Source organism: Sebastes umbrosus, chromosome 4 (assembly GCF_015220745.1).
Source record: "Sebastes umbrosus isolate fSebUmb1 chromosome 4, fSebUmb1.pri, whole genome shotgun sequence".
Taxonomy (NCBI): Eukaryota; Metazoa; Chordata; class Actinopteri; order Perciformes; family Sebastidae; genus Sebastes; species Sebastes umbrosus.
The window spans coordinates 8,370,946-8,398,748 of NC_051272.1; the positions used below are offsets into that span (position 1 = coordinate 8,370,946).

The 27,803-nt window shown below is 40.7% G+C and overlaps 1 protein-coding gene across 13 annotated transcripts in view; it reads left to right on the forward strand.

The window, feature by feature from the left end:
• The first annotated feature begins 2,219 nt into the window (after positions 1-2,219).
• The window catches only part of LOC119486776 (suppressor of tumorigenicity 7 protein homolog), a 61,763-nt gene continuing 36,179 nt past the window's right edge, over positions 2,220-27,803 (forward strand). For 2 of the 13 annotated variants that reach the window (XM_037767141.1, XM_037767138.1), the window contains exons 1-2: positions 2,222-2,604; positions 19,436-19,471. In XM_037767141.1, the coding sequence (XP_037623069.1) occupies positions 19,450-19,471 (22 nt within the window). In that variant the 5' untranslated portion in view covers positions 2,222-2,604; positions 19,436-19,449. Of the gene's footprint in view, positions 2,605-19,435; positions 19,472-27,803 lie in introns of all 13 variants that reach the window. The other 11 variants (XM_037767139.1, XM_037767145.1, XM_037767143.1 and 8 more) reach the window with 7 other exon arrangements.

The window sequence follows — 27,803 nt, forward strand, 5'->3', positions numbered from 1 at the left end:
AAAACTTTAAGCCAGGGTTGTTTGAGGTCCTAAACCTTCTCATACAAGCATCATTTGACTGCACTTTGTCCTAAAAAACAGATTCATTTTAGTTGGATATGACTGCACATACGTCTTTAGTTTACTCTACAATCTTTAGATGTTGTCTCTCATTGTGGTTTATATTGATAGATGGCATCATCAACAGTGAAATTGAAATATCTCCTTAATCGAGGAGACTCTGAAAGGACTTGAACCACACGTTTGGGAACAAATGGATGATTACATTTTACACTTACATTCATCCATAATTACGAAGTAGAACATGCTTAAAATACCTAAATAAGAAATGGTAGAAAACAAGACTTTCCCTGTGTGGTTTTATGTTTTCATTCATGGGCTGATTTTATGGAGTCAAAGGAGGATGAGAACAATGTTCATGTAAGTTGGTGCCTAGTTTTTGAAGGTATGAACATGAACTGCAGATTTGGGGTTTTATTAAAGTTTAAGGATTTTTTTTATATTATATCATAGTGCCATTGCTTTTAAATTAAGTGATGGCATTAGTGTTATTTCATGAATCCCAGGGATGGAAAAAAATTGTTATTTGACACTTACCTATGCATCAGATTTGAGGAGTAACTACTGCTTTACTAAACTGCTTGTATTATTTACTGCTTTTTAGGTCAGTCAGGCGATTTGACTGACTTAAACTCGTCCAGATAACCTTACAGTTCATTTTTTTAATCTATGAGGAGACATTTGATCATGACTGCAGAGGAAGAACCAGATAGACCAAAGTGTAATATAAATATATATCATTTTACATTAGTGAACCACTCTTCATGTGGCTGAGAAAAATCAGTGACCTCAAAGTGTTGCTGCCATTCATTTGCCTGTCTGGAAATAACTGTGGCATCATGACATGATATGACACGACATGGCAATCAAAAAAATAAGTTCTCCAAAGCCCTCTTTTTCTGCAACATCAAACATTTTTTACATTCACCATTGAGGTTTATATCAAATCTTCCACAAATCAAATCTTCCACCAGTGTTTCAAGACCTCAAGACAGTAAAAGTGGACGCAATGGAAACAATAACAGCAAAAATCCATGTAAAGACATGTTTTTAAACCAATGGGCTCCTGTAATTATTATATTATATAAGATATTACTTATTTTAGAATACCAATGTGATAAGGTGCGGTACTGATTTAATTGTGAATTTAGCCAAAACTAACATCAGTTTCTTTTAAGGCATTTTTATTTATTATTATTATTATTTATTTTTTATCTTTATTTTTGGAGACTCTTCTTGATGTGGATGCATATCATTTTTATATTTTTTTACGTTTGTTTGCCGAACTATGAATTTTTTATTATTATTATTATTTCCTGATAAAGCAGCTGTGTATAATCCAAATGTACATAGGTGTGAATAAGAAAAATATTTAAAGAAAAGAAAAAATGGAAATAATAACAGCGAAAATCGATGTAAAGACAGACATGTTTTTAAACCAATGGGCTCCTGTAATTATTATATTATATAAAATATTACTTATTTAAAATACCAATGTGATAAAGTGCTGTACTGATTTAATTGTGAATTTAGCCAAAACTAACATCTGTTTCTTTTAAGGCATTTTTATTTATTTATTTATTATTATTTATTTTGTATCTTTATTTATGGAGACTATCATTTTTATATTTTTTTATATTTGTTTGCCAAACTATGAATTGTTTTTATTATTATTATTATTATTATTATTATTATTATTATTATTATTATTATTATTTCCTGATAAAGCAGCTATGTATAATCCAAATGTACATAAGTGTGAATAAAAAAAAAAAAAAAAATATATATATATATATATATATAAAAAAGAAAAACATAAATCTTATATAGAAATTTTACAGGAAAAAGGTTATTGTCAGTTTTTGGTGTGTATGTGGTCTACTGGGAGCAGTGCTTTTTTTATTCTATTATTAATATTTCCTGATAAAGCAGCTGTGTATAATCCAAATATACATAAGTGTGAATAAATAAAAAATAAAATAAAAAAAAAGTATATTTATAAAAATATATACATAGAGAAAAACATAAATCTTATATAGAAATTTAGCAACATAAGCAGAAGTCCAGCAGATATTATTATGAAATTTAGTCTGTGCCTGAAAAAAACCGCGCATGCGCAGTAGGATGACATTTTGACAGTTAACTTCACATTTGACAGACAGTTAGCCGCTAACATGCTAACGCTCGTCTCATCGTGGGTTAATCTTAACCGGCGTATTTATATATCTTTCGTTTATTATATAGCTTAAAAAAAGATGATATTCTGTTATATGATCCGTGTTGAGTGTCTGCTGGTTGAACAGGTAGCGGTAGATCAGTGACAGCGACATCTTGAGGCGGTGGAGCTAACTAACTGTTACAGGTTAGCTAACTGGTGGCTAACTGTTAGCTAACTGTTAGCTATCCAGACACGTCTACACACACAGTCTGCTGCTGCTGCTGCTGCTGGATACCAGACACATGTTGACCTGCTGCTGCTGCTGGAAGACATGCTCGCTACGAATAATACGGATTTAACCGGCTTTCACACGCACACAACCTGAGGTAAGCTCCCACACACACACAGGCTGCCATTCACACTTTAATACAAAGTTATTAATACAAATGTTTTGGAGACTTTAGTTAGACAGCGCTTGTTAGCAGTGAGCTAGCAGCAGGATGAGTGGCTAACACAAGTTTAAATGGGAAATCCTCATGCTTTTGGAAAACGTGCGTCTCTAATGTTAAATGCATTAGTTGAGAAATCAATAAGATGTTCAGAGCCCAATATGTGATTATTGTTCCTTTCCATGCACCTTAAGAGTGTAAACTACCAGATAAGAGACATTGACTCATGATGGAGACCATTAAAAACACTCTTAAGGTGCTTGGAAAGGAACAATAATCACATGTTGGGCTCTGAAACATCGTATTGATTCTCAACTAATGCATTTAACATTAGAGACGCACGTTTTCCAAAAGCATGAGGATTTCCCATTTAAACTTGATATTACACCTTGAGTTTGTTATTATTTTTACACTGTAAACTACCAGATAAGAGACATTGACTCATGATGGAGACCATTAAAAACAGTGTAAAAATAATAACAAACTCAAGGTGTAATATCAAGTTTTAATGGGAAATCCTCATGCTTTTGGAAAACGTGCGTCTCTAATGTTAAATGCATTAGTTGAGAATCAATAAGATGTTCAGAGCCCAACATGTGATTATTGTTCCTTTCCATGCACCTTAAGAGTGTTTTTAATGGTCTCCATCATGAGTCTCTTATCTGGTAGTTTACAGTGTCAATAATAACAAACTCAAGGTGTAATATCAAGTTTTAATGGGAAATCCTCATGCTTTTGGAAAACGTGGGTCCCTAATGTTAAAATGCATTAGTTGAGAATCAATAAGATGTTCAGAGCCAATATGTGATTATTGTTCCTTTCCATGCACCTTAAAAGTGTTTTGAATGGTCTCCATCATGAGTCTCTTATCTGGTAGTTTACAGTGTCAATAATAATCAAACTCAAGGTGTAATATCAAGTTTAAATGGGAAATCCTCATGCTTTTGGAAAACGTGCGTCAGTAATGTTAAATGCATTAGTTGAGAATCAATAAGATGTTTCAGAGCCCAACATGTGATTATTGTTCCTTTCCATGCACCTTAAGAGTGTTTTTAATGGGCCATCATGAGTCTCTTATCTGGTAGTTTACTCTGTCAATAATAATCAAACTCAAGGTGTAATATGAAAAACTTTAAGCCAGGGTTGTTTGAGGTCCTAAACCTTCTTATACAAGCGTCATTTGACTGCACTTTGTCCTAAAAAACAGATTCATTTTAGTTGGATATGACTGCACATACGTCTTTAGTTTACTCTACAATCTTTAGATGTTGTCTCTCATTGTGGTTTATATTGATAGATGGCATCATCAACAGTGAAATTGAAATATCTCCTTAATCGAGGAGACTCTGAAAGGACTTGAACCACACGTTTGGGAACAAATGGATGATTACATTTTACACTTACATTCACCCATAATTACAAAGTAGAACATGCTTAAAATACCTAAATGAGGAATGGTAGAAAACAAGACTTTCTCTGTGTGGTTTTATGTTTTCATTCATGGACTGATTTTATGGAGTCAAAGGAGGATGAGAACACTGTTCATGTAAGTTGGTGCCTAGTTTTTGAAGGTATGAACATGAACTGCAGATTTGGGTTTTTATTAAAGATTAAGGATTTTTTAGTAAAGTAAAAGTACTGCTTTAATAAACTGCTTGTACTATTTACTGCTCTTTAGGTCAGTCAGGCTATTTGACTGACTTAAACTCGTCCAGATAGCCTTACAGTTCATTTTTTAATCTATGAGGACACATTTGGTCATTACTGCAGAAGAAGAACCAGATAGACCAAAGTAAAATAACATCTTTTTACAGTAGTCTCTTATCTGGTAGTTTACATTGTCAATCGTGGGTGACTTCATGCCGTCTGTTTGCCAAGTTTTCAGGTCTAACAGAGGGGTAACCCCCCTGTCAGGGATGCATTTTAAGCAAACTTTAACAGAAATGTAAACCCCTGACTTAGATCCCAAGTTTACCTCTGCTTGTTAGCCTTGTGGACCTCAAGTGTTTACCTCAGCTGGACATTCAATGTCGGCTCAGTGGTCTAGTTGGCATTATGTGTCGCCCTGCTCTCTCAGCAGCAAAGTGATGAGTCTCCTGTGACTGTGTGGCTGAGCAGCAGATGGAAGAATGTGCTCTTTCAGAAAGCCAGCTGGCTCCCACTAGAGAGGACAGGAGAGCCTTTAGGCAACACATAGGATGGTTGAGTGCATGTATGTATGTGTTGGGGAAACTGAGCAGTCATAACCAAAAAGCATGGGCGTTTTGAGGTTTATGTGTCAGGTTTAATGTGGCATTCGTGCTGCTGTCTCTCAACCTTGTCACGTCTTGCACAGGAAAGGTGTTAAAGTTCAGTGTGTACACTGCTGGTGATTTCTGAATCGGCAGTCTGACAAACAAAACCCCAGACTTCCTACATAAGTCTAGAAATGTCTTCAAAAGTTACTAGAAATTGCTCTAAACCAGGGGGTGGCCAAACTTTTTCCCTTGGAGGGCCAAAACCGTAGCTTAAACCTGCAGTAGGCAGAATGTTTTCAGCATCTTTGGGAAAAGAATCCGTAATAACCTTTCAGCATATTGTACTTTAAGTGTTCTGAGAGAAAACTAGACGTCTGCACCTCCTCATGGCTGTTTTCAGGCTTCATAGCCCGTGATGGGAGACTTTGGCCTTATCATTTTATGGATATAATATTTCACTAAGATATCAATCAAATTAATAATGTACATTTCATCTGCCAGTTTTTCCTCACCAAAATTACAAAGGTTGGAACGTTTTTGAGGCAGTTATATGTAAATGTCTTGATTTAAATATAGTCTTTCACAGTTTAATAGTGTCATCAAACCTTTCAAATACTTACTAAAATGATTTATTCTCCAGTGTGTGGTGAATTGCAAACTTCATCCAGTGTAGTAGTAAGTGTTAAATGAATAGAGAGGTATTTTAGCAGGTAGAAATGTCTCTTGATTTGACAAAATGTAAATTTGTGACACTATGTACAACAACAGCAGATTTTCATAATCAAATGAACCCTTTGGTACTGCAGATGACATGCCACATTTTGCACGTCTGAGCTGCGTGTGTAATGTGTATGCAAATTAGGTCGGATAAATACGCATTATTAGATGTACTTGGTTATTTCCATGCTGCCATGAGGTTAAAGCAAAATGGAGTTCTTGACCTTGGTTGTTAATAGTTTCAGCGTTTTCCTCTCTTACCGGATTTGACTAATAACATGCAGGTAATCGCTCTCTTCTGCAAATGTTATTACAGGTAACTTCATAGTGAGATGTTGGAGGGAACTGAAAGCCACAGCTGCTCTGTACCCTGACTGACCTTATATTACAGATCTTAAAAGTGAGAGTAACATGTAACATTCATAACATACTTTCTCTTCCTGTTCCTCATTAACACCAGTGAGACGTTTGTTTGTTTTCTTTGTTCCCCTTTTATAAAAATGATCGTTAACCTGCGGGATTCCCCCTCGAAACTTTATTAGTTTATTACATCAGCCACTTTCTCTCAACTTGACTCTTCTAATTTTAATTTAGCTAGTGGTTTCTTGCATTTCTCAGAATGACTTTTGGCATCCCCCTAGTGAACTTGCCTGGTCCTGTTGCAGGCATACACCTTAACACCTTAAGGTGGCAACAGCAGTAGCTTAACAGCAGGAGAGAGACAGATCCCCCTTAGGAAATAACGCAAGACGTGTCCTTTGCTTACTTACTTGTTATGTGGCGTCCTTGTGTCGATAAAATATTGAGGCTACCATTGATGGTTTTCCTCTTTCAATTGATATCGTTCTGTGTGGTTATTAACATTTTTATGAGCTTGCCTAGAAACTGAGGACAAAATGTGACATTTTTCATTGATGTTTTACTTGAGACCTTCAATGTGACTGCCAAAAAAGTTATAGTTATAATCTTCTGTTGATGATTAGTCAAGTGGGACACAGGAAATTTTTGTTCTTAGATGAGATGGAATAAATATAAAAGGTGAATATGATCTATTTATTGAGTTCGTTGCTTATTTTGGTAGACAGGATTGCCACAGTACCAGCAGCTCATAGGACACAGATGCCCTGTTCAGACCTGGCATTAACATGCATCCTGAGTGATATGATCACAAGTGGATGTCTCTAAGTACATCTGTTCACACCCGTCTTCACATGCGTCTCAAGTGACGACTTGTGATCGGATCTCACTTCCCCACTCTACATGCAAATTAGGGATGTCCATAATTAACTGTTTAACTGTTTAACCGTTAACCGACATTGAACATTTTAACCGATTAATGCTATCTGTTAAAACGGTTAAAAGAAATGTTAATAATTAACTCAAAAGCTGAGCGGCTCAGAGGAGCGGCTCGTCACTTTAAGGAGAAAAGCTGGTCCACCTTAACGGCCCACCTTAAGAGGCGGAGCCGGAGTTGCAGGATACAGGAAGTCGGCACGGGTCTCTCCAGCTCACTTGAGCGGAGCGGAGTTGTAGTTTCATAGCATTTATTCACAGACAAATAAACTGTACACACACACTGCTACACCTATATTCACAGCTATAACGCCACCAACAACCTCACACTCACGGCCAACACACACACACACGGTCTGTTGGAAAACTCGCTAAAGTTACGCAGACTACGTGTGCGGCGGCGAGCCTCCGGCAATGCTAGAGCTGCTAACGTAGCACAAATACACACTGTTTTTTGGCCACTCACTAAAGTTATGCTGGGCAGACACACAACTGACAACCTGCTTAACTAAACCAAATGTGTGGTGGAGACTTTTACTGGGAAAGTGGCTGCATGTCTGCGACACTGCACTCAGCATTGTGGCTGCTAAGTTAACGCTCCCGGACGGGTGACTCCCGTCAACGAATATCTGTTGTGCTCCTGCAGCTGGTACGAGGCACAAATCTTGTAGGTTAACGGTTAATAATCGGTTAACGAGGGTCGGTTATTGGTTAAGAACATTTTTCTAAATGAGCATCCCTAATGCAATTTAAACATGTAGTAAACACAGGGCTAATACAGCAGACGAAATATATGATGAATGTCAGTAGTAATATCCTACATATTCTAGAATTTGGGTACATTTTATCAACATCAAAATTAAAGTTTATTGTACCGGCGGTCCCCGGGGACCTCCATGCTGCAGACAGCGCTGCCTTTACCAGGAAACAGCGGGGTACCGAGCTTCAGAGAGCCGGGGATAAGAGCAAGCGGGCGGGTGTCAGCTCCGTGCAAAGCACCGGAACAAAAACACAGACACATCTCCGACAGTATGATAAGTAAGGGATAATGTACAGCAAGCCGATCATTGTTGTGAAAGAAACCCCGACAGGGCGATGTAAGGCATCATATTCCCCAGAGAATTAACTTATGCATCAGAAATAAAATCTCTTTTTTCCTACAGACTTTTTACTGGAAAAAGATTGACTACAACATTGCTAGTCTGGGATGGGTTCTGGAAACAAGGAATGGTCTTTGAAAATACAAAAATAAGCCTGGAAAAGACAAACATTTCCATACATCACACTGACCTAAGTGTTACAATCTGATCCAAAATCAAAATTCAGTACAAAAGTATAAAAATTACAGAATATAAAGAAACCCTCTGAGTTAGCTGAATGACGTGACACACTCAGACGCAGCACATATTCGCCCAAAGCCAGATCCGACTGGTTAGGAACCTTTATTTAGAACCTGTGCACTGCTTTCGTAACATGATCTCAGCCAGAAATGTTTGCCCTACCTTTGACGGGGCAGGCTGCCCTGCCCTGCCCTGCCCTGCCTCGGAAAAACTCCACAATCGGAGCCTGTTTTTCATCCACTCTCTGTCTGTGTTCAATCAGCTGTACCCAAGCCTGGATCACCCTTTAGACTTTTGCACCTTGAAGCACCCAAAGTGGTAATTCAAGGCAAACACTCCAAAGCCCTCACAGCTGGCTCTCTAATATCTGACCTGCCATGCCAGCGAGGGCTCTGGCCAAGTGAGGGAAAGGTCGCGGCTGCTACGTAGGCATGATGTCAAAGTCACTCTGCTAGTGAAGTACAGTGATGGGGTGAATCCAGGTAAAAGCATGTTTAAATGTATTCCCCTCACTAAATCTAAAGCAGTCGTGACGGATGGCAGCTAGATAAAGATAAGCTTCAAGAGAAACTTAAAAGGATTTTTTTAAAGCTTGGCCAAAGTTGAGATGTGAACTGTGCAAAAGGGGCTAAGTAAGAGGAAGATTTGTAATATTTTTTCCATTCCTGCCATCTGTGTTGTGTTTTTAGTAAATGGAAACAGACCAGCTAATTTGATTTCCATAAACAGGACCTATTATGCTTATTTTCAGGTCAGAAACCAATATAGCGACGGCCAAAATGCCGAACTTGAGGCTTCAAAATGGCAGTCTACAAACCAATGTATGACGTCACGGTTACTACGTCCACTTTTTATATACAGTCTATGGCTCCGCTCTAACTAGCTTTGTTTGAGGGCGTGCCAAACTGGCTGCTAAACAGGTTTTATGCAAATGTTTTACTTGGTGACATCACCACTTTAAGGAAGAAAAGGCAGGACTTCAAGTGAGGCGTTTCAGGCAGTTTAGGAGCAGTGTTTCTGTTGGCGTGGACTTTGGGCTTTGTAACTTTGCAGACCTTTTACATGCACTAAAACTATACAACACAAAAGAAAGGAAATGGAAAAAGCACAAACGCATATAAGGTCCTCTTTAAAATTGAATGCCTTGTGAAATACACCAACTCCTCAACCATGGCCATATTGCAGACGTGTTTCACAATGTTTGTGTGCAGTAGATTTTGGTCTTATCAGTAGTTGAAGAAACTAGCCTCTCTATCTGCACGACATAGTGGTTTTTGGAGCAGATAAGACTCAAAGGAGATGATGGCTTGCTACCAAATTGTGCAGCAACGTACATCTTATACTTATCGCTCACAGAAACATTTGTGGTTGTGGCAATTTCTTTTTCCATTTCTAAGTTATTATGGGACTTTTGACAAAGGAACCGGTGATCGGCTGGAGGAGGAGGACGATGAATGCAGTAAATAATGAAAGCATAACCTTCGTAGTCCCACCGCAGCAGAGCGCTGAGTTCAGGTGCTGGCCCCAGTAACAAATAGGAAAATAAACTCTGTTAAACACTGTTAAGTGGTTTGTTAAATACCAAAGAGATTAGTTAATCAGACAAGGTTAACAGCCACAGCCAGGTGGTTGTTATTTCACCACCCTCTGTTCCTCATCCTGACTCTCTACTTTGCATTCAGAGACAGTTTGATGAATGATCTGTGCAATGGCCTGTATTTATATGCACTGTAGATTCTCCAGATTTGACTGACAAAATGAACCTGCCTAATTCCAGACTCAGTCTGCCTGAAGCACTCCTCAGGTCTGTTCTGTTGCATTTATCTTAATTAGGACAGATTATGTTTTATAATAGCACTAGATTACATCTTTGACTTGAAGTTGTTTTTCCTGTGCGGTAGCTGGTGCTTTACATTCTTTGTTTGCTGCTGGTACTGTGTCAATCCTCTTTCAAATTTAGACTTGTAGTCACAATATGGGGAAAGCCTTTTCGTGTGTGAGATTTCATGTCCATCTGTAGGGAAATTTTACCACACTTCTAGTCCAGAGTGGTTGGCATTCTCTCAGGCTCTATGGATTTGGTCCAGAGTGCTGGATCAGTACATCTCAAGTCTGTTGGTTCAAAAGTGGTTGCTCTTAGTACAATACGTTGTTCATAGTGGGACAGAGGGAATATACAGAGTCAGAAAAATATAAAAAATAGAGAGTATTATGATATTATGTTTTGTGATATTGCATCGATTCAAAAACACTATCGATTTTTAATAATAGTTTACATGCAAAAATGAACTCAGTCAGTACTTTATTTCCTTTGCAAAGATATGTGCCCTCTCAAAGTAGTGCTATGATGTTGATGTTACAGGGACTGTGATAAATGCAAATGCAGATCCCGCAATTCTGATTGCATAAAAAAGAATTAAACTTTACTATATATTTTATGCATATGGTGGTGTGCTTTTTATACTATGAGAGTTTTCCTAAACATTGGATTTAAAGAATCGCAATATATTGAATTGTAACCTCTGTATCATGATACGTATCGTATCGCCAGATTCTTGCCAATGCGCAGCCCTAATATCAAAGTATCGCAGCGGGTAGAGAAAAGTCTTTTTGACTTCTTTATTTAATGTGTCATGTGTTGCACAGGGGAGAGTGTGTGTGCAAAGCATCAAACCCTAGTTGTGCAAGAGGAACTACTTGGTTGCAGCAGGGAAGTACTGGTTACTGGACACTCCCAGGTGTGAATGGGTGTGAGGACAGTTGTTACAAAATCAAATTTGACATGTTGTCAGAGGCTGTTGAATTTGGTGCAAATGTCCTTATGTGCACTGCTACTGGAGGCTGGACCTTCTCTACCATAAGGTGGAGTTTGGGCATTTGGGCGAAAGAACACAATACAAGCTCTGATTTACAGCTAATAAACCAGGAGGAAGAGGATTTATGAATGGAGAGATTACTCTTTCCCATCAACACATTCAGTGTAGATTTACTAGCATCGTAACTGTGTGAGTATGAAACGGGACACTGCTGGAAAAAGAGAATAAGTGCTTAGCAAATATATCCTGGAATCCATCCTTCCTGCATCATCCAGCCTGACTGAGCTCAGCTTCTCCGAACCTATTCACATTCGTGTCCATTGAAAGGAACTGCTGAAGAAGAAGTGACAGCCCACTGCCCCTGTCTCTTATCAAGCTGTGCATTCACTTCAGCGGGTTTCTGTCTTTGGAGCCATTTATTGATGGTCCAACATACAATAATGCAGTTCTATTGCCGTTGAAGCACGTCTTTTTATAAAGGAAATTTAGTCTTAATAGGTAAATTTGATCCAGTTTTGCTTTATTGTTTTAACATCCATGTTAAAATGTGTCTGTATCAGACCAGTAGACTGTAATTAATTTGATTTCATTGGTTGTCCATGCTTCAGTGGATTAGTAATAGCAGCTCTGGGTGGCTGGAGAGACACAGTTCCCCATTTTGACCAGTTGGTGTCAGCAGTGGCAGTCACAGCGTTCCTGACCCAGTTAGCTGAATGATGCCGCTGCGTTTAAATTGTGACCCAGTGGAGGTAATCAAAGCCTCGCCGACCTTCCTTTTGTGGTAGAGTCTGGTTCCTCTGACAGGCAAACAGAGGGGGTCATGATTGTCTGCTTATCAAAAAGACTGCCTGTTGCTGTCTGCTTGGTGGATGTGGTGGGCACAATCCATATTTTCTCACCAGCTGGCTTTGAGTGCTGTAAATTCATCCTCATCAGATCAGGAAATGACCGCCAGTTAGATGCTAAACTGACCACCAGCAAATATGCTTCTGGCTGGGTGGTTTGTCAACTCTAACAAGGGGAAACCAGCCATGATTTTGACATCCTGGCCTTTTCCTAAAATATATTAAAGCTGGGGAAATGTTGAAACAGGCTGGTGATATTTAGGAGGTGCAAGACACAATCGTCTAAGGGCAAAAGGGCTTTTCTTCCTTGATGCTTCCTTAGAACATGTTGGCATACACACCCAATTGTTATCTTTTCTAATTGTTAGCTTTTCTTTAGAACATCTGATGCTAAACAGTGTTTAGTCTTAAAGCAGCAGTAGGCAAGATTGGAGCAAATATGATTAAAAAAAGTCACTATATCCTGACAGTAGAGCTTGAGGCAGGTAATCTGAAAAATAAATCATGGTCCTCTGTGTCTTCCGGTGTCCTCCGGTGCTCCTAAAGGCCCTGACACACCAAGCCAACGGTCGGCCGTCAGACAATTTGGGGCCATCTGGAATGAATCTAAGTGGTGAGTGAGAGAGATGTGAAAATGGTCAACAAACGCCGCTTTTTTCATGTACGTCTCATAACAACGGCTTGTATATCCGCCGTCCTCGGCCTTGTGGTTTATCTTTTTTAATGACGAATACAGACTACCGCCGCCTGCTGGTGTGGAGAGTTATTTCATCTCACGCAGGCGCAGAACGTACGTGCTAACTGGCCGTCGGCTGTAGTCTTTGCGGTGTGTTCGGGTGCAACTTGTCGGCCAAAACAAAGGCGACGTGAGGCAGCTCGAGGCGGGCTTCGTCGCCGCTAGTTCTCTGATGTCGGATTGGTGTGTCCCCAGCTTAATGAATCAATGTTCTGTTCCTGTAATACCTATTTTTCTCCTCAAATGTTTTCAGAAACATCTTGTAGTGTACTGTTTAGCTGTAAAATGAGAAAGTTTGTGACCCGGTAGCCAACGTTGAGATCAGTTGAGGAAACCAAGCAACGCCCACCAGCCGGAGCAAACTCTAACTTTACAGCTAAACAGTACACTACAAGATGTTTCTGAGAACATTTTACGTTACAAATAGGCATTACAGTTACAGAATATGATTGCTATTTGATCAACGCTGCCTAGTTTGACCGTTTGATCGGAGTTTGCGAGTGATTGACAGCTGCCTCCGTTGAATGAACAGCCAATAGGAAAGCTCTCTCTCTCTCTCTCTGAAATGACCTGTGATTGGTCAAAGCCTCCTATCATGGGCTACATTTTTTAAAAAGCCATGAGGAGGTGCAGAATTGTAGTTTTCTCTCAGAACACTTGTATTACAATATGATGAAAGGTTATTTTGATATTATTATGATGCCAAAAACATTCTGCCTACTGCTACTTTAACATGAGTCAAGAACGGGATGAAATGTAGCTGATGACACACCGACCAGATAGCAAATGTGAATATTGAAGCGTTTGGTTCTTTCTGCTTTTATGGCTCGCACCTCTTCTCACCTCATTATCAACACACTTGTGCCAACATCAAGTCTTGCTTCTATAATAGACTCTCCTCCTCCTCCTCCTCCTTTTTTTCTCCTTCTCCTCATTTTTCCTCTTGCCGAAGGATGGCCACGCTCCCTCTCACGCTTATTTTCAGTTGCCTAGCAACCAGGAGGAGATGCTTTTTCGGGGGGGTACTTAGCGATGGAAGCGGGGGCGGGGTGAGGTGTGCATTGTTCAGGAATAAATGGCTCATGAATGCAGTTGCACTGAAGAGAGGAAGGTGAAGAGCGCTGTTTTAAGTAGAGCATTCATTGAACGACGGCGTTGTTCCATTACTCGGTGTCTGACTCAATTAGCACCCCCGTTCACCTGGGCTTCACCGCTGTTATGGCAATGGGTTTGCATCCTAATTATCAGCGTGGCGGTGAGAGCAGGGCCCGGTCCCAGGGTGTGTAACTATAGGTCATGTGTGACTCAAACACACTTTGAGCGAAGAGAAAGAGGCTGAAGGTGACAGCGAGGAGCTCCTCACTCTCAGTCACTCTTTGGCAAGATGCTCTCTCTTCCTTCAGTGGCATTTCATGACAGATCTCATTATAGTTTTATGGAACAAATATAATAAACATTTTGGATGACATTGATGCAGGATACTTGATTCCTCCTTCAAAAAGAACTGCCAAAAGTATGTGGTTGCCTCGCATGTGCTGAATTGGGAAGCACACTCTGTACTGCCAGATGTCCAATGAGTTTATTCAATTACTAAATTAGCTTAGATCAGAAAAAATACTTCTATCGAAATGTGCTGTGTGGGCGCTTGTTCAGGCTCCAAATTTCTGAATTAGATTAAGTAATTTGAACAGTTCTGAGCTGAGATTGTTACTGCACGTGTCTCCTCAGTGAAGCATGTGACGTTTTGGCAGAAGATGCATTGACAGGTAGTGTAGCGGCAGTATAAATAGAGAGTAACAAAGTTTGGTGACTTTTTCAGTGTATTTATCCAGTTGCTAGTAGTTAGAAAACTGGGTGGGCGCATAGCTGAATTTTGCAAACCATTGGGAGTAGAGATGGATCATATTAAGGTTGTCAAAATTGGCCAAAAATTACGTTTGAATATTCGTTCTAAAAAAACACATAGCCAGCCACCAGCGACGCAGCACTGCGCATGAACAGCTGATTCGTGAAGATGAAATGAGGAGTCGAGGATGTCGAGGGTTTGTGTGCTCTCTGCAAAGCGGTATCTGTTCTTTGCCATAGATTGTTTATTAGGTAGAAGAAGCTTCACTCTGTAACACCACACAACAGCGAGTAAACTGAGTGTTACGTCACAACAGAGTGATACGTCATTTAGGTATCATTTGGATCGGGTTTGGGGCCAAAATAAGTCTGACCGGGACATCAGTAATTGGGAGAAATGAATGCTGCTCCTGTGATTATCACCCTCCCTCCTGAGCTGTTGATCCTCATTCAGATCAGACCAATCAGGGGCAGAAATTGTGAAAAGCTGACGTGAGAGCAGATCACACTGAATGAGATTACAGATGGCAATGTGTCGCTCCGATCCCAGCCCACCTCCCAACGGAGTGTTTGAAGGAGCGAGAGAGAGAGCCCCCTTGTGTAATTAACATGACCTCAGGAGACGTCTTTAGGAAGGATGAAGGCAAAGCACGGTAAAGAACATCTCAACAAGTCTAAAAATCTTAAAAACTGCCAGCTAAATGAGATACCGTAAAACTTCAATTAAAAGCCGAGCCCCAGTTAGACGCCGAGTCCCTTTACCTCGCTGGGTGTGGCTACACGATTTGACAAATAAACGCAGGTCTCAATTAAACGCTGGGTAACTTTTGTCAATATGGACATGTTACACATCGTTAGATCAGTTAGATTCTCCACAATTCAATCGTCCTGTTTATTTTAGGGAATATTTTACCATAAAAGCACGCACTTGTCGTTAAGTGCGTGCCTCCCTTTGTATTGTTTTTGAAAGGATAAACGCCAACAAATATGAATTGAAGCAGAAAATACAGGTGTCCCCACCTTTCTGTTTAGTTTTCACCCCTTTTCCTTTTCGGTAGGCCGGCTCGTCGCCGACGGGCAGCTGGGTTTTAACAGGATAAAGAGGTATTGTGTCGGTATGCCGTGCCGTAAAACAAGCATCATTAACTGTCTCGGCGATAGCTTCATACTGTTTTAAATAATCAATTTGATAGTATTTCCAATATTTGCTGAGCATGATTTTTGTGCGAAAGGAATTAAAGGCCCGCCCCATATAGACGCCCTTCCCAAATATACGTTGTTTGTGTTCAGTGATTGAAGCAAATAAAAGCCCAGGCCATTAATTGCAGTTTTACGGTAGTTGCACTTGCTTCCAATTCAGTTTCACTTACAGAGCACTTTTTTTAGGCCTACTTTTAGCCGGCGCAGATCGTCACTCTCACCAGTTAAAATGACAAACGTCGCTGACGGCAGATCGTATCAGCTGTCACTAATTAATGTTAGGTAACTTGATGGCAGGTCAAAGTTAAACTTGTCTGTTGTATGGTTAAAGTGCTCTCCTAAGTTCTCCCCAAACATCATTTGTGAGGGAAGACCCTCCACTCTGTAACAACACTGTACAATCGTGAGTGTTTCTGTAGTTCCCACAACTCCAACAGAGTGATGCGTCTCCTCTCTATCTGATCCTGCCACGTCAATTTCAGGACTCGCACTCTCTCAGTTAATCTTTCATATCAATAATTTATAAATTTAAGATTTTTGAACCAGGACCTTCAGTATTTTGATCAAGTAACTCATGGAAAATATGTCAGATTAAGTAGGCCACAGCTTTTATTTCAATGTTTACAGTAAATACATATTTAATCAACATTTAAGTAAATATAAATACTGTCAGATAACCAGTATTAAAGGGCTCAGATCAGGGCCAAAAAAACTTGATGGGGACATCCCTAATTTATATATTTGAAATATTCTGCAAGACGAACATTTCTTGCAGTGTAGGAGTAGAGAAGGGGTCTCTTGCCTGTGCATTGAGGGACAAAGACGTGGAGAGGAGGAGGAGGAGGAGGAGGAGGGCGACTGGGTACGAGACACAAAAGAACAGAGGCCTCCGTCGGTACACGCTCCTCTATTCAGCAGCTGAGCTAATCCACATGCTAGCTAGCTTCACCCCATTCACAGTGGGGGCCACAAGGACGTCCGGCTGACCTCCCATCTATTTGGGTTAGCAGGCTGTTGGAAAGACTCACCACTGTACCCATTCACATGCTCAAATGTGCTGCACAGATACTGGGTTATGTGTGCACTCAACGGCATTGAAAGGCTCCATACTCCGGTCTTCATCAAAGTTTTACAGTATGCGTCAGGAATGAGACTTATCACTTGCAGCATGTTCACTACGTGCACATCAGGGTGCCCATGCATCCTGAAAGAGTCAGAAAAGGTTGAATCATTTAGATTTAGAGCTCTAAAAACAATTCAGATGTCTTAAATACTGCGACCATACAACATACTATGATTTGTTCATTCCCCGACAATGCTACAATGTGAACAACAAATCCATGGTGAAGTCGGCAGAAGGAGAGCTAGTACCGTTGGCTGTTAGCAGCCAGTGGGCAGCACAGTCCTCCTCGGCTAAATAGAAGGGGTCCCTTGACCTCTGACCTCAACATATGTGAATGAAAATGGGTTCTATGGGTACCCACGAGTCTCCCCTTTACAGACATGCCCACTTTATGATAATCACATGCAGTTTGGGGCAAGTCATAGTCAAGTCAGCACACTGACACACTGACAGCTGTTGTTGCCTGTTGGGCTGCAGTTTGCCATGTTATAATTTGAGCATATCGTTTTATGCTAAATGCAGTACCTGTGAGGGTTTCTGGACAATATTTGTCATTATTTTGTGTTGTTAACTGATTTCCAATGATAAATATATACGTACATTTGCATAAAGCAGCATATTTATCCACTCCCATGTTGATAAGAGTATTAAATACGTGACAAATCTCCCTTTAAGGTACATTTTGAACAGATAAAAATGTGTGATTAATTTTGTGAATAGTCTCGATTAAATATTTAAATCGATTGACAGCCCTAATATTTATTTGAAATTTCACATCTTACTTCCACACAACATGCAGTTTCTTTGTGTTTTCTCTGTTCCTACTTCAACGTTAATTAGCTGTGCTTGGTCAGAAATAGCTTTCTTCATTATTTTGGTTTAATATTTAGTTTTTTGGTGGAAAAGGGGTCATTGATATAAATGATGGAAAGAAGTCCTGAATTTTGCTCAGTCTGGAAGCTGCAGATACAAGAGCATCTAGATCCAGAAAGGAAATAGTCCCTTACTGTTTTAATTCTGTTATGCATCACGTGGATGGAAACATATTTACAAATAAACCACAGGACATGTGATGCATTTTGTTTTGGCATGTGATGTGGTATCAAAAAAATTTGAATGTTGCCATCTGGGACACATTTTTATTTATATATATATATATATCAATTCAGTCATTTTAAAACAATGATTTTTCAATTATATTTGCAATTGTTCTCTAATCTAATAAGTGCCTAGAGGTTATCTGTTGAACGAAATGACATATGTGATTTGATGTTATTCTATATTTTTCTAACAGGCTATACAGGTTATGTTTATGCAGGTTTGATTGATGATGTTGTGATTACAACAGTAGCTTGGCTCCCTGATGGCCAGGTGTGTATATATATGTGTGTGTGTGTGTGCGTGTTGTGTTAACAGCAGGTAAACACACAGCAGTCCCAGCGCTCTGCTTCATACTCTTTTCAATTTGTCGACCTGACAGACTCCCTGCAGCCCCCTGCCCCCCCTCGTTGCTCCCGTTGTATCTCGGTTGTCTTTTTTTTTTGCTCCGAAGTAGACAAACCATTTTGATTGGCCTGCTTCCCACTCTTTTTCTCCAGTGCCCCCATCAGCCCCAGCTGCCTTCTTCCTCCTCCCCCTCTGTATCTCTTTATCTGCCCCCCCCCTCTTCTCCATCTTGCCCTCCCTCTTTCTCTTTTTCATTCATTCCCTCACCTTTGCTTCCACATCCTTGTCCCTTACCTTACATCTCTCTTTCGTTCTCACATCTTCCACCTTTCTTGCCCTGCTTCCTTTATTTGCTGCTGCCCTTCCATCTCTCCTTCTCTACTCTTGCACCCTCCCGTTTTCTCCCTGTTTCTTTCCCCTTCTCCCTCCCCTCCTTCCCTCTCTCTCTCTCTCTCTCTCTCTCTCTCTCCATCTGGCAGCAGTAGTCAGTCAGTCTTTATACAGCTCTCTCTCTCCCCCTCTGTTCTGACGTCACTCTCTGTTTGCATAGCTATTGTCTTACAGCGGCTGCAGCAGCAGCGGCAGCAGCTCTTCACCAGATTTTTAGTTTTTCACCCCCTCCTTCTCTCTCCCTTCTCCCCGGGAAACCCTCTCTCTCCTCTCTCCTCTCCATTAGTAAATACTACGGTGGAATGAGAAGTGAGAGAGTGACGGAGAGGAGAGGATGAGAAGGAGGACATAGACTGCAGAAAGAGGAGGGATGCGATAGCTAGCCACGACCGCATCTCTGTGTCTGGATTGGACCACAGTTTGCCTTGGCTGTGAAGGATTTCTGCTTGTTTTTATTTTATATTTAGTGATTTAATTCTCCACAAGGCCTTTTTTTTTTTTTTTTTTGCGGCCGGACTAACTGAGCGTGTGTGGACTGGAGGAGGGCTTTTAAAGCCGCGGCGGATAGCGGTGCTGGGGCATCTGGCCGTCTGGGAGGCAGCGACGGCCGGCTGGCTGCATTGTGTTGCTTTGATGACCCCCGCTGTGTAGCTGCCTGCTCATCAACCTCCCCCCCCTCCCCTCTCTCTCTCTCTCTCGCTCTCTCCTTCTCTCTCACCCTCCCCTTGCTCTCTCCTCTCTTTCCTCCTTCTCCTCCTCCTCCTCCTCTCTCCATCACAGCTCCCGGCCCAGCCATGTTCGGCACAGAGTCCTCATGTAAGTACCACCAACATCCTCCCGCCTCATCTGTGTTTGTCCTTGTTTATGTGTCTTTTCATGTTTTATCAGAGGCAGAGGAGGAAAAGGAAATGGCTAGGTCCCCTCTATCCCTGCATCCCTCCTCTCCTCTCTTCTTCCTGTTTTGCCTCCATGGTTGCTGGTGGCAGATTGCATGGGGAGAAATCTGGGATCTACCATTTTAGCACGGAGGGTCGACACTACAAGCTAGCTGGTCACGCTGAGCTCAACGCCTGCCCTGCATTCTCTCACTCTTAGCCTTGCTGTGTGTCGGCGTGTGTATATGTGCAATCATCTCCTGTCCGTATGTATTTCAGTCCTCTCGAGTGTAATGGCGTGCCGGTTGAAAGTGTGTCTTTGTGCATGTTTGCGAGTGACCAGTGCCAGAAGATGGATGCTTTCACCGGAGTTGCATCGTTTTTCAGAAGCATCAGCCTCCTCTTGTCTTCTTTCTCCGGCTCAGTCAGATTGCTGTAAGGTGTAAGCGTAGCATTTCCAGCCACAGATGCTACCAAAGCTAACATAGCATACTGCTGTTGACTGTATCTGTGCACGTGTGTGTCTGTGGGCAATGTGCAGCTCCTAACCTCCCTCAGAAGAGTTGTAGTGTTGATCTCTAGGTGGGCCGACGTCTCCAGGCAAATCACTTCCCCCCCCCCCTCTACCCCACCCTCTCAAGAAAACCTTTCACTTTGATCAATACCACGATGCCTCGCTCCACTACCTGCTCAAAGCTTCAAGGAAGTCTGAGCTGAGCTAATTGATTCTGTCATGGCCGCACAGTCTGAGCCTAAAGTAACTTATTTCTTTGACGTCAGATCCAAGCTAGCATGCACACAGGACTGTGGTGCGTTAGCATCCTGGCTGTTCCAGTGATGGGAAGCTGTCATGCACCACTCCTCCTCTGAGCAGTAATCTTTGTTTATGAAACGTACAGCTGAGTGGATGACACCGTGGAGTATTCTGGAAGTACAGCCCTCCTGGTACTGCTCACATCTTTCATTTCACCAAAGCCTGGTTGGGGTTGTCCTTGTGGTCTGAGATTCTGAGTTCTTGCCAAAGTCTGAGGTCATTTGAGGGTCAAACGTAATGATTTCACTAAGTCAGTTTGTCCTCAGTGTTTTCAGCTTGCTGGATCTGTTTTTAGCTTCTGAAAGATTATCAAGCAGACATTTTAATGCCAACTTATGGAAAGATCCTTACTTTTGATGTTGTTTTATAATTGTAGGGATTATTTTATGTAATAATTAGGGCTATAATAACGCGTTAATGCAAGTTCGTTTTAGCGTCACTAATTTCTTTAACGCATTAAATACGCAACTTGCGATTATTAGGTTGTAGCGGACTGTAGAAAACCTGAGGAATCCATTGGTACCAACCATGTCATACTAGCTTTTTCGAAGCAGGTTATATAACGCTCCGAGTTTACGCTAAATTTTGGCGAGGAAAAACTGGCGTGGCGATTTTCAAAGGTGTCCCTTGACCTCTCACCTCAAGATATGTGAATGAAAATGGATTCTATGGGTACCCACGAGTCTCCCCTTTACAGACACTTTATGATAATCACATGCAGTTTGGGGCAAGTCATATTATGTTATGATGTTTGAGCATATATATTTTTTCAAATGATAGCAAATTAGATAGGAAGTGTGTAGTGTGAGCTCTCCCAGATGTCTGTTCATGCTTATATTTTAAAGTTTGCTTAGATGATCAAAACATCTGTTTTAGCCACACTTGCATCTGGGTTGCTCCTCTTAGTCGATTGTTTTGGTTTTAGTCCACTAAAGATTTTTTAGTCGATTAGTAATTTTTTTAATGTTTTTTTCATGCTGAATGACTTATTTCCAAGAAACTCATGAGCACATTTTTGGTAAACACAAGATTTGAAGTTTTGGTTTTGTGTGATTCTTCAGATCTGTCGATTAAATCAACTAATCGGTTTGTCGACAAAAGTGTATGAGTGTTAGACGACTGAGAATATCTTTGGTCGAGGACAGCCCTACTTGCATTTGATATTAAATATAGAAGAAGATGGAATGCCATCATAATAGATTTAATAGAAGATACAAATAAGTAGAAATTTACTTATAAATTCATGTCATTATGCTCCTGAAGCATTCAAAGACATCTAACATAAATAATTTAAGTGGGAGGGTAGAGTCCATTCTCTTTACGTTTCACCTACAAATTGAACAGTAATTTTTACTGATGTGTTCAGTATTTTTTTCAAAGATGTGAAGTTTATATACAGATGTATAGTTGTTAATGGTCACATCTGCTGTAGCAGCAGATGGAACCTGTTATTTGGCATTATGTAGCCTATAGGACAGTCTGCTGTTGTTAAAATCCTCTCCCATGTTGGCATAGGGCTGCAAGTTTCTCCATTTAGTCATGTGTGCAGTTTGATACAGGTATGCTAGAAAATCATAATTTAATACAAAACTAAATGGTAGTGGTGCTGTTCCGAGGCCACAGTGCATACAAAACATACAGAGAAGATGAATGAATGGGAACCACTGAGTAACAGGTCATAGCAATTGATTTGAAAGAGTGCACGTTTTTGTATTGCCTTTCATAATCCTACATTGAAGAAATAGAGAAAATGTAATTAACTGCTCAGGGAACATGATCACAAGCTATTATCAACTATTGACAACTAAGCTTGTCGCCATTATTAATCAGCTCCGTAGTAAACTTCCTTGCTGGTTGTGATGCTTTCAGTGTGACCACAACAATATACTCAACCACATGAATTAGAGTATGGTATATATACATTACACGTCACAGCTTCAGTACACTATTATGTGGAACTCGGGTTGTTTTCGTAATCGCATACTGTTATACTATTCATACTATTAAGTGTGACGTACATTTGAGTATGTAGTGCGTTCACACTGCAGAGTATGTGGTTTTTGTGTATGCGAGAAATGCAGGCCTATACTACATTAGCAGGAATTTCTATGAGACGTGAGCTTACTGCACCTACTCAACTGCCCCCAATGCATTGCTTCTTGGTGCCTTGACACTGAACATCAGTCTTGTGAGATTTTGAGCCAGGCTAAAAGCTGTTAATATGTCACCTTATTAAGTTTCAACAGATGTGATCTGAAGGTCGCGCTAATGCTTTCTAGGGATGTTAATAATTAATGGTTCAACCGTTAACCGACATTAAGCATTTTTTAACCGATTAACACTATCGGTTAAAATGGTTAAAAGAAATGTTAATAATTAATTAAAAAGCTGAGAAAATCTTGTCCCTTGAAGGAGAAAAGCTGGTCCACTTTAAGAGCCCACTTTAAGAGAGTCTGAGCCGGCGTTACAGATACAGGAAGTTGGCTCCCGTCTATAGCTCGCTTGAGCGGAGGAGTTGTAGCCGCGTAGCCGTCTGCTACAGCTACGTTTTGATTTACAGTATGATACGTTCAGGCTATTTCAGTCAAAACTAGTATTGAGCTAAGGTAAATTATATCATCATGATGTGTTCAAAACTATTCTTGTAAAATGTTGTTTTTGGTCAAGAAACTTGGAATAAATCCAGTTGTTTGAAGAAGATGTTTTCAAAGCAATACAAAAAATAGAAATTAGAGAGGGAATTACGACCTGTTTAACTTCCTAACACTAGCTCTAAGCTGCTGTCAGGGTGCTTTGAGACCAGCCCGGCCGTCGCCTGAGCACACTTCAGGAAAAATCCTACTTAATCGCTCATTTAGTAGGCAGTATGCAGAAAGTACTGATTGAGTATGTAGTGTGCAGTATGTTAGTATGCAATTTTGAACACAGCCATCAGTCAATCCCACAGTTGCTTGTTTCAGCTAGATCTCACCTAGTGTGTGCTGCCACTAGTGCTACCACCAACCAAGCGTGTTAATATATGCCTGTGAAATGTTGATTTTTCATGGGAAATTAGCAGTTTCTTGTTTCCACACAGCTTTGTGCAAATTTATTTATAGCATTTTGAGATTTCCCTGGCAATAGACACACAGACAGACTGGGGGCAAAAACACAAAGCCCATTCAACTCTGTAGGTTTAGGTAATAGACTCACCAGCATTTGTTGAAACACTCAGAGGTAAGTGGAGCCCCCTTTTATAGGCTATTTCATTGGAATTGCTTTGCTAGGAAACAGCTTGGGTCCAAGTTTATTTCCAAGCAGCAAACACTGCAACAGGAAATGAACTTGGACCCATTTAGGACTTTTTTTTTTATTTGAGACAGTGAAATTGTCTCGAAAAATGAAGCCCTTGTTAAAGATTCTTGAATGTGAAAATGTCTTTTGTATGAGCTGCTGATCTCCTGCAATCTTCTGACTTATACCATATCTGCTTTCTTTTCATGGTTTATGATACTTTTATCCGTTTGTGATGAACCTCTCTAGTCAGGTGGTCCACATTAAGATATTTTGCTGTTGTCACAATCACCTTGGTCAAGCTGGTCACCTGGCTTTGACAGAGCCTCTTGTAACTGGATTGTCACCTACCACAGCAGACTGTTTCACTGAGGAAGGCACTGCACCTGTACATCAGGGGTGTCAGCTTTGTGTATTTAATAAACCAACTCTGGTCTCAAGTACTGTATATGCAGATCGAGAGTAACAAAACCCTGGCAAGCGCTCACATCCTTGGCTGGAGTTCCCTTCTGCTCAGCCTCACTCTGCAGCGCTTTAGATAATAGAACCATCTAAACAGATGAAATTGTAAAAGCTTTTATGTATTTGCTTGTGTCATAGTGGCTTGAAATGAGCCTTAACCACATTAATTTTTGACATTAACGTAATTACTGTGAACGGTCAACTGCCAAACTGTTGCTGGAGAAAAAGAGCTGCCTCTATCAACCTCTGTGATGCATTTGACATTGAGGGTCAGTGTTCAATTTTGTGGGAAATGTGCCAAATTGCTCTCTGGAACCCAAACCGGCAGGACTCATTATGGCAGATGGCAGAGGCAGTGAAAAGCCAGAAAAAATCACTTCCAACTCAGGATGTCATGATACCAGAAATTTAGTAGTCGTTACCAATACCAGTGAAATTCCACCATTCTCGATACCCAATTCGATACCACGGCGAAAAACAAAAACAAAACATACACTCCTTTATTACCATTTGCATATTGTTTTTTGCAAATATATTATTAATCCCTGAAGATCCGCCTCAAGTGTCTTGCCAAAAACAAAATATTACAAGATTACTTTGAACACATCATGATAACGTGATGATTTACCTTTGCCCAATACTCATTTTTACTGAATAGAGCCTGAAAGCATCATGGCATCGCATAATGTAACTCAATGCAACCTCCGTACGTTAGCGGTTAGCTCTGTTATTTAGGCAAGCAGGACTGTGCTGCCCACCGGCTGCTAACGTTACTAGCTCTCCTCCTGCCGATTTCAACGCAGATTCGTTGTTCACAATGTAGCATTATCAGGGAAACTGTCTATTGTTCCTGGGACACCGGGACGCTGTTATTCTCGAGCCCTGATCCCCGGTACCTAAGGTACTGTAGAAAAACGAGTACCCTCACATTTTCAGAATTTTAGCAACAACTTGGTATTGAGTTGGGCCCTCGTCAGCCCAACAATCGCCGATTGCCGATATATTAGCGCAGGTGTGTGTGCGCGGCGTGCAGCCCCCCCTCCCCCGCCGCTGAAGTTTCTGGGAGATCAGCTGGGAGATCAGCTGTTCCAGCGGCAAAGCATCGTAAAACATACTTCATTCAAACTCAACAGAAACAAAATAAAACTTACCAATACCATCTTGGTTTGTCTTTCCCACAATCACCAGCTCTGGTTTGGTTGAAATAAACCCTTATTTCAAGTTTAAAGCTTCAGTAGGCAACGATTTTTTGCCATCATTGGGCAAAAATTCCATAACAACCTTTCAGCATATTGTAATACAACTGCTCGGCCAATCGCCTATGGCCGATATATTTGTCCAATCTCCCAACCCTAACTTGGTACCGCAGTATCGGTTCTCGTGACATCCCTACATCCAACGTGTTTATCCTCTTTAGTGCAGGGAATGCAAATCCTATTTGTTTCCTCTTATTATATCAAGTTATAGAAATGTATTCGAAAATACACATAGGAAAGTTAAACATACACTTCAGCTACAATTACCCTTACATATCTGCTGATTATCCTCATTCATCAGACTCCTCCTTGTGTTTTTTTGTACCATTTTAACAAATGAAACCTCACTTTAAAACAGTAGAACAAATGTAAAGAAATATGTGGTAAATTGCAGCAGAAGCCAAAAAAACGCATCTTACTAGCACCCAGTGTGAGCAGAAACATCATCCACTCCATACACTTCTGGGTAAATGCAATTACCTTGTCACGCACGCACACACACACACACACACACACACACACACACACACACACACACACACACACACACACACACACACACACACACACACACACACACAGACGGGGCTCATTTCTAGACATTTGACCTCATCAGCTGTCACCTCCCTGCCCCCATCTCTCTCTTCAACAAACCAATCCAACACAGGAGTGGGTAAGTGGAGACTGCATTCTATCCTGCTTTGTCTTCTTTGGCCCTGTGTGATAGAGGGTGTTACGAGGAAGAAATGTACGTTTCAGTAGCTGTACAATAAGTCTACACTTTATCAAAACGGAGGTCAGTACTTGCAATTTCCTGGGTGGCACAAGACTTTATTCCTGCCTGAAGCGGTATTGATTTTTTCTTTCAAAGTCATTTAAACTTCATCATTAGTACACAACGAACAGTGACAGAAAGTGAGCAAGAGTGGAAGTGAATAACTTATTATAAAAACTTCAGGTTGGATTCAAAACAGTGACTTGTAGTTAAATGAAATGCACCTCAGCCCATTCAATCAGCACTGCAGCCTCGGGGCTATTGATTATCTGATGTCAAATTGTCTTAGAGGAACTGAGATCTTATTATCATTGATGTGAACTGAAGGGACCACCAGTGACAAAGGACACTTTTGCTGGAGCATATTTACAGATTAGACCCTCAATAATCTGTAATATGCACTGTTACATGTGTGAAGCAGGCTTGGATGTCCCCAGCCAAAAATAGAGTGACACTTGTTGTCCACATACTCTGGTGGAAACCTGAACACTACACTAACAGCATACTGGGCTATTTCTGTGTAAGATTAATGTTAGATTGACAACAGTATGCCTGCTGATAAGGATGAACTCGGGGAAATGCAATTGGCAAATGGATGTACTTTTTTATTGTGGGAGGATTGCTTTAGGCCGTACCTTATATCACTTCTATCGCTCATATCTCTCCAACGTTGTATAAGTGCTATTTCATCAGTGGCCATTATGTTGTTTTTTTAAGACGGGTATTATTTTGTCTGTTGCCCGACAAGATCACATCATCTTTCAATGCAGGGATAAGCCACTAATGGGCTTTGAACTGTCTTGCTGAGGAAGCTCCAGGTTCTGTGTCGTATTTGTTTGTTGCACTGTCGGTGCCCATGAGCAGAATAAGGTGCTTACTAAAAATGGCCATTTGATGAATGCCAAACAGCAGTCTGACGGCAACCAGTTGTCTCTGTTGCTGTGGTAACCCCCGTAAGAATGGCAAAACGGCAGAGTGATCGGGTTTCTGTGGTAACTGCTGATTCTGCTATTTTTGTCTCCTGAGCTCATAGTGGCTGGAACTTATGCGAGCCAAAAAGGAGGCTTATTTTAGATAAAGGATCTTCAGTAAGGACTTAAGCTCATATCCCATGGAAGAGTCACTAATGCATTCTCATGGATTATGACCTCTGACCCTAAATCCTCACCCAACAGATGTACGATCTGGAAACATCTCTTTAATATAAACCCTTTACACTCTGTTAGGGCTCCAATATTGAATTTTAAGAGAGGAAACTTAAACCTGGTTGTGAGGCTGTTTTTGTTTACATGCAAGTTGTTCAGTCACCTCCACTGCTGGGATTACAGTTTCATTCTGATTGGAGACATCCATACCAAAGAACGTATATTGCCAAAAAGTGAAAGTCGATTGGTCGTTCCATTGCAACTTCAGCGCCCAGCAGCAAAGCTTCCACCATTTTGGACTGAAAGCAACTACCGGACGCCAGTAAAACGTCCGCCTACAAAGTGCCTTACAAAAGTAAACCAAAATTATTTCTATTCTATTGTCATATTCTACCAAAATGGCCTGTGTTAAACAATAAAATATTATAAATATAATAAACATTTTCAGTCCAAAATGGTGGCATCGGCTGTTGTCAAAAAACACCGGGGTATCGTCCCTTTGTTTCTTTACTTTTTGTCCATACTAGGGACTTAAAAGACTGTGCGTT